Here is a 7,740-nt window from a genome sequence, read left to right on the forward strand (position 1 = left end):
CAGCAAGTCGTAAAATGGCTGCACCCTGAGATAGATATAAAGGGTTTTTTTTTTTTTTTTTTGCTAACTCGTATTCATTAGACTATTGGGGGTGCATAAAACATTGTAAAGAAAAATTGTACACTGTAAAAAAAAAAAATATATATATATATATAATTTTACGGGCTACTAGGGACATTCTGTTAAAAAAAAAATAGTGTAAATAACGTTAACTGATATTGAATGTATGATAAACAGTGCGTCATTTGTATAGCACTTTCCTACCTTACAAGGCCCTCAAAGTGCTTTGCAATTTGACGACTCATTTCACCTACTGATTACGCAGCATCAGAAACAGCTGGTCGAACCGACAACCTCAGGGTTGCCAGATGACCACTCTACCACTAAGCTACGCCACCCTGTTGTTGTTATTTAATCAGTAAAGGACTGTTGAATCTACAAGTTTAAAAATATTACTTTTTTTATTATTTTCCACAAAAAAAGATCTTTTTAACATTTTCTTACTCACCAGTTGCGTTTGTTTCAGAGATTCACTGCCATTGACGGCTATTTACGTCAAAAATTCATTTGAACTATTTCTATTAGTTTACCCCCCCCCCCCACACTTTTGTTAACAAGAGCATGAAAACCTTCTCCTTTTTTTTTATTGTACATTTAGAACAGATATAAAATTTGTGATTAATCGTGAGTTAACTAGACGGCTATTTACGTCAAAAATTCATTTGAACTATTTCTATTAGTTTACCCCCCCCCCACTTTTGTTAACAAGAGCATGAAAACCTTCTCCTTTTTTTTTATTGTACATTTAGAACAGATATAAAATTTGTGATTAATCGTGAGTTAACTAGTGAAGTCATGCGATTAATTACGATTACAATTTTAATCGCCTGATGCCCCTAATTTTTAATAATCATTTTCTTTTCTTTAAATCGTGTCAGGTGATTTACATTTTTGATGGTAATTAACTGGATGGCCTCAATAGTTAACTCAGGATTAATCACACATTTTATATCTGTTCTAAATGTACAATTTTTTTCTTCGAGGATTTCATACTCTTGTTAACAAAAGTGGGAAAAAAATGTTTAACTAATAGAAATAGTTCAAATGAATTTTTGACGTCTATAGTCGTCAATGGCAGTGAATGAGTTAATGTAAATTACACAATGCTTTGTTTTGTCTTTACAATTTTTTATGCCACGAGTTAACAGAAATTCACTGTTAATTCTACAGACATTTTGACAGTGTAGTTGGACTTCCTCATTAAGAAATAATAAGTGAGCTAAATAATTCCTCTCTTTATACATGCTACATTCATAATGTGTGTGTGCATGTGTGTGAGTTTGTATGTTTGTTAAGTTTCATTTAACCTCTTGTTCCCAAAGTACACACACTTTTTGATCAAGCTTCTTTTCAATTTGCTGCCCCAAACAAATTGGAACACTGCAACAAATAATAAAACTCACCTCATTCATCCCAATATCATCGTTTAAAAACTTGGTGAGTGACACTGTACATGATTACTGGACTTATTTGTACCCTGTTTCAAACTTTTTGTTCAACATTTGCAATAAATTCACATAACACTGTCGAGTTTGTTGTCTTTTCTTTTGCTTTGTTTTTCCCTGCAGTCTGTCTGGCAGGTCAGCAATGCAAATGAAAATCTGTTCTCAACTGCCATAGCTGGATACTGTAAAAATAAAATAAAAGTTATGTGCCTTCTCAATGACTACATTGAGTTCAAATTATTCAGCTATTCTATCGCGTATCCTCTCTTAATCTTGATTCTTAAATGAGCTTGACCTCCAGCGGCTACCAGATTGAGCAAGAGCGTCATCATAGCGTCTATGATGATACATCATTGTACGAGGGCGCCACCTTGTGGATACATGTATTTGATTTCATTTTAAAACCACGACATACAAACACTATCGTTTTTTTCTCCCCCCTTTTTTTAAAATTGTTATTTATTTATTTATCCCTCTATTTATTTATTTTTCAATTATTATTATTATTTTTAAATGTTTTTATTTTATTTATTTATTTATTTATTTTTTTGTGTGTGCTGCCAGTGAGGTCCTGGGGTCATCCAACTGCTTAGTGGTCAAGTAAAAAACAAACAATACGCCGAGAAAATAATCGATTTTCATGACTTCAGGGACTTTGTAAGAAGGTTTCTTTCTTTCTTCAATAAATCAGCTTTACACAGAATGAGCAAGTTCAATATAAAAGTAGTTTTAACTGAATGTATACAAAGAGTATTCAACAAAATTTCAACACGTGGTTGCCATTAAGCAGATAATACATGCAAAAATATGACAACATATTCCATATGCTTAATTAATAAAAACTACAATGCATTAGCAATATTGTTTCAGCTCACAACATAATAACTTGAGAAATCATTAATAGTGAGATTAATATCCGAGCTGTATGGCAGTGACTGGCACAGGCTACAAACACGCACTACTTGTGAGCTTTTTTTTAATGTAAATAAATGAAGACAATATTTTAAAGTATTAAATAAAATGCTTAACTGGGGGGCTACTGACTTATGATTGGGCTATAGCACCCCCTAGCCCTAATGTAGTGCAATACATGTATGGCAAATTTTTTGAATGATTGTTTACCTATATACAGTATACCTGTGATGCAGGGTGTAGCCTGCCTCTTGCCTAATGACAATTGGGATAGGCCCCTAATTTACCTAAGATCCGAATGAGTCCAAGCACTATAGAAAATGGATGAGTACATAATTAAAATAATTTTATTTTAACTTTTGCAAAGAGGATTACACAGTTGTCCAGAGCCAACAAGCAGGTAAGTAAACACTCTTCAAATGTCTTCCAGGAGGCGTCTTGCATGCTTTTTTTTCTTTCACTGCTGTTTTGCTGGCAGGCAGCTCCTCTGGGGGGGACATGCCTGCTATGTCCAAGTAAAAGGAGTCTGGTCACATGACCAACACTCAGGCTCTTCCGGGATCTCGTGTGGAAGTGTGCTTATCACTACTCCCAAGTAGACGCCCGTTAAAGCCCTCGTAGATAATTCCTGCAGAGCTGCAGGCTTAACCTTTGAAGTCAGCAGACTAAAAACAGACTGAAATTCATCTGTCTGCACATTTTCTCCGCCACTTATCTTGTTAAAGTGTCACAGTGACGCTGGAGTCTATCCCATCGGATTTAGGGTGAGAGGCGGAGCACACCCGAGACTGATCACCTGTCTGTCAGAGGGCTGACACAGACACATTCAGTGGAGGCTTCAAAAAGACTAAAACATGTTTTGGATTGGGTGATGATGGATTCAAACTCAAAACCTTCTCGCTGTGAGGCAGCTGTGTAAACCAATAATTCACTGTGCTTAACAACATATTTTATGTTAAGTCTCGAGTTGAGATTTGTTTTGTTTAATTAGACTAGGTGTCAGGCTTAGAAAATACCACTGAGTGGAGTTACTACATGTACAGGAATTTAACACTAGATGTCACTCAATACCAAATTATCATTTTATCATGTGAGATTTGGAAGATTAAAAAAATATATATATATATTTATTGAATATTCAGGCCTGCAATCACAAAAGTGAACAAAGCAAGCACATATGTATCATTCAGATCAATTGTAACTGTCATGATTGTGTTAACAAACACAAATAAAGCAACATCATTTAATTCACACACAAGATAATTAAGCACTAATATGTCTAATCAAATAATGTATCATACGAAATTGTTCATTGTCATATATTTTGCTTTTATAGAATTAAAAGCTGATTTTGAAAGGATCCAAATGATTTTTTTTTTTTTTTTTTAGCATTTTAGACTAAGGACACTAAGGACCTTTCAGTTTACATTGATTATGGCGGCGCCATGTGGGCAAAAGCGGTAATGCTATGCCTGAAGGAAGACCACAATTCCCATGAGGACAAGCGCATTGCATCATTATAAAACATTATTTTTTTTTTAGCTCAGGCCAATGTTGATCCTTGACAGTCCCTTTGATCCAGGTAGCTTCCCTTTTTCTTTTTCTTTTTATCCCATCAGACAACGCTTTTCAGTTGTTTTGCAGCTTCAGCCAGGAAAGCAGTAATCGTGCGTCGACATTCAAACTGACTTCTGTCTTTATAACGACGTGACGTATAGCATAAAGCAGTCAGCACATTTGTCGTTTTTTTGTGTGGCAGTGTTCCTACCATCCTCTTCAAAGTTGCTTAGTGCCAGTAAAAATAATACAGACCCCCTCAGGACATGGCAAAGGTACCATTCAATGAGTTTTAAGTCCACGTTTCATCAAAAGAGATGTGAAAATATTTTATTAAGGTTGAAAAGTTCATTAGTGCTACTTTAAAAGACAGATTAGATGCCACCTCAGTTTTCCATAATTATTGATAGAAATAGCACGTTAGGATCCACCCAAATGATTAGCCTGTTGAGCAGTTCGTGCCGAGATTCTTTAATAGAGACTGAGTTACATCATATTTTACATTTGACACCAGTCAAAAAAAATCAGCATATAATTGACAGTCATTTTTTTTTTTTACAAACCCCCAAAATTGTTCCAAAAACGTTGATGAACATTCAATATATGTTTTCCACAAAACACAAAAAAATTAAGGAAACAATTGTGGAATGCCTTTAAAAAAAAGGGGGGGGGGGGTCTGTGAATATGTTAATTCCGGGGGGGGGGGGGGGGGGGGGGTATTAATAGAGACGGAGTTACATCATATTTTACAGTTGACACCAGTCAAGGATTTTTTTTTTTTTTTTACAAACCCCCAAAATTGTTCCAAAAAACGCTGATGAACATTCAATAAGTTTTCCACAAAACTTCGAGGGAAATTAAGGAAACAATTGTAAAATTCCTTCAAAAAAAAGGGGGGGGGGATCTGTGAATATTTTAATTCCAGGGGGAGGGGTGCTAATAGAGACTGAGTTACATCATATTTTACAGTTGACACCAGTCATGGATTTAAAAAAAAAAAAAATTACAAACCCCCAAAATTGTTCCAAAAACGCTGATGAACATTCAATATATGTTTTGCACAAAACTTCGAGGAAAATTAAGGAAACAATTGTGAAATTCCTTTAAAAAAAGGGGGGGGGGATCTGTGAATATGTTAATTCGAGGGGGGGGTGCAAGCGAGGGGCTGACTGTACCCTTATAAGAGTCACAAACACACACTCTCACCAAACTGACATGCGGTGAGTCATTGTACACAATACAGACAAACCACTTAAATGTGTTGCTGCATTTCGAGGATATCGCCTATTTACAACAAACCCACAGGCATCCAACCATCACATTTCAAGTCATCACGGCGGCATTCATCCTAACGAATCCAAATTATTCATAAACATCAACACTTGCTATGCAGATTCTGCAGCTTGTGCCATAAAGACAACATCTCTTTAGGACTCCGCCTGTGAACCAGCAGCACCGATTTATAAGCGCAGGGATTCTCCCTGTCTGTCTCGGGGAGATCAAATGTTAAAAAACCACGGTGATGACTTGGAGACAGTCCAAGTCTTTCCAGGCACATTCCCAGGTAGACATCATCGATGGGGAAAAGGCAAACTCTGGAAGACACTTCTTTGAGTCGTGATGCAAGTGAGCGAGAGTACACCACGCCTCCTCCTCCGGCATATGTCGGGTAGGCACCTTTGTAGAAGCTTTCTGGTATGTAGTATTTAGCAGATGGATCCCGTTTCGGCATTCCATTATTAATGACATCCCCCACAAACAAATCCATGTGAGTTACATTTTTAATGGCCCGCCGCAGTTTGTGTTCCTCCCATTGCTTGTTTAAGTAATCGAGTAAGGCGCCGGTTCGGACAAAGACGTCATCGTCCCCCTTAAAGATGAATACGGCTGCGGGGCAATATTGCTGCAGCCATTGCCAGAACAGCAAGTCCTTCAGGGTCAGGTTAAAGAAAGAGTCTCTCCACTGGAGGATGTCCCTGTGTTTTTGGCTCTCGAGGTCCAGAAAGTTTTTCAGATCTGGGTGAGGTCCCAAACTTGAGTCCTGCCTTCCAAGCAGGAACACAGTCCGCACAAATCCACCTTTCTTATTGAACTCCCCTTCCACGAAACCACTGCGGCCCCAGGTTTCACGGATGGCTTGCCTGTTTTCAAAGTTTCCCACCTGAGATTTGATGGCCATGAGGAGCGTTGGGTAATCAAGACCAGATTTCGTCCTGTTCCTTTTGCACATAGTGGGTTGGTTGATAAGGATCGGATAACTCTTGCAATGCATTGATCTGACAAATGCCTTCATTTGTTCCGGTATATTGTTGACATCATAGAGATGAGGGTCCGAACCCTCAGAAAGGCAATCGTCCCTCATTTGAGTTGCTAATTTCGCTCCGGGCTCCCTCGTCGCCCCGGTTGCATTTCCTCGTAGTATTGGATTGTAACGGCGGTCCAAGGAGTGCTGCAACTGGTTCCACAGCGCGCTGTGCTCCAGATGAAGCTTCCAGAAGGGGTTGAGCGGATGAGAGGCCAAGGCCCCGGAATTTGCTGAAATCCCCGGAGCGATGTAGTGGATGGCTATTTTGGGAGGCGCGTAGGAGATGGTGACGAATATGGTCACCATGATATAAATCACAAGGTGGCCGGTCATCATGCAAGGCAGCAAACATAGGCAAAGCAGCCTCCCGTTGCACTTGCAGCATTTGCCCATTGTATGCGGTTGGATCAGGCACACACCTGCGCACAATGCAAATGGACTGTCAATCTTTATAGACTTTAAGTATAAATGAAAAAAAAAGCCTCTAATAACTCTACTTTCTCAATGAATGTGTACCACTGCGGCAGCATGTTTATAACTAGCACTGCAGTCAAGCCTCTGGAGTTTTTGTCACCGTGGCGATGGCCCAGTGAGATTTATTAACTCAGTGCATCATTCTTTACCTACATGGAGCGACAAGAAAATGAACTTCAAACAACCGTGCTCTAGTTTGAAATATTTTGTCTTTGTCTCACAGTTATTAAATTAAATGTGACTTTACAATCAGTACAATATATTCTCTGCTTAGCTACTTTGACTTAAGAAAAGCCCTTCTTCTTCATGACCTTGTGTAAAATGAAAAATGCATTTTATACGTCATTTACATAAATAAAGTGCATGAAAAATGACCAGGAGAAGGACGGAAGACAAATCATGCATATACTTACAAGAAAATAAAATTATAAAATAGGTGAAGTCAACTGAGACTCAGCCAAGTAAAGAGTCCATCTTGTGATCTCATTCATCTGGATGACTTGCTACATATATAATTCTCCTCTGGTAAAGCATCACTGACGTCGAAGCAAAATGACGAACGAAAAAAAAGAATCCTCTAAAATCAAACAGTCCTTGGCATCTCCCGCGTCTGAGCAACAAGTCTCAGGTGAGACAGAGAAAGCACTGCGCATGCGCGTTATCAAACCAGCACACAACGTCTATATTAAGGTACATTTGCAAATATACTGAGGGTGATTTTAAACACAGGAAACAGCTCAACCTAGCTGTGATTTCTTTTGGAGAATTGATTTGCATGCAGGTGCTGCCAGGTGCAATAGTGTATTTGCATAATGCCACCAAATTACCGATGAAAAGCTATACTGACATCATACTTTGGTTTTAAAGTAGTAAACATATTATTATTTTTATTATCATTATTATTATTATAGGGCAATTAAGGTAAACTTGTAAACATCACCCACCAAAGTATACGTCACAATAGTATCCAACTGACATTGACTCCAA

The 7,740-nt window shown here is 38.1% G+C and overlaps 1 protein-coding gene across 1 annotated transcript; it reads right to left on the minus strand.

The window, feature by feature from the left end:
- Nucleotides 1-5,349: 5,349 nt before the first annotated feature.
- Nucleotides 5,350-7,287, minus strand: LOC144034026 (N-acetyllactosaminide beta-1,3-N-acetylglucosaminyltransferase 2). The gene is made up of 2 exons (XM_077542536.1): nucleotides 7,167-7,287; nucleotides 5,350-6,698 (listed from the first exon to the last, which is right to left on the minus strand). The coding sequence occupies exon 2, from the start codon at nucleotides 6,670-6,672 to the stop codon at nucleotides 5,350-5,352; it is 1,323 nt and encodes a 440-aa protein (XP_077398662.1). The 5' UTR covers nucleotides 6,673-6,698; nucleotides 7,167-7,287.
- Between the last annotated feature and the right edge of the window lie 453 nt (nucleotides 7,288-7,740).

This window comes from Vanacampus margaritifer, chromosome 14, assembly GCF_051991255.1.
Source record: "Vanacampus margaritifer isolate UIUO_Vmar chromosome 14, RoL_Vmar_1.0, whole genome shotgun sequence".
Taxonomy (NCBI): domain Eukaryota; kingdom Metazoa; phylum Chordata; class Actinopteri; order Syngnathiformes; family Syngnathidae; genus Vanacampus; species Vanacampus margaritifer.

Coding starts and splice junctions, on each gene's coding strand:
- LOC144034026 (XM_077542536.1), bottom strand. CDS start 6,672: ATGGGCAAATGCTGCAAGTGCAACGGGAGGCTGCTTTGCCTATGTTTG.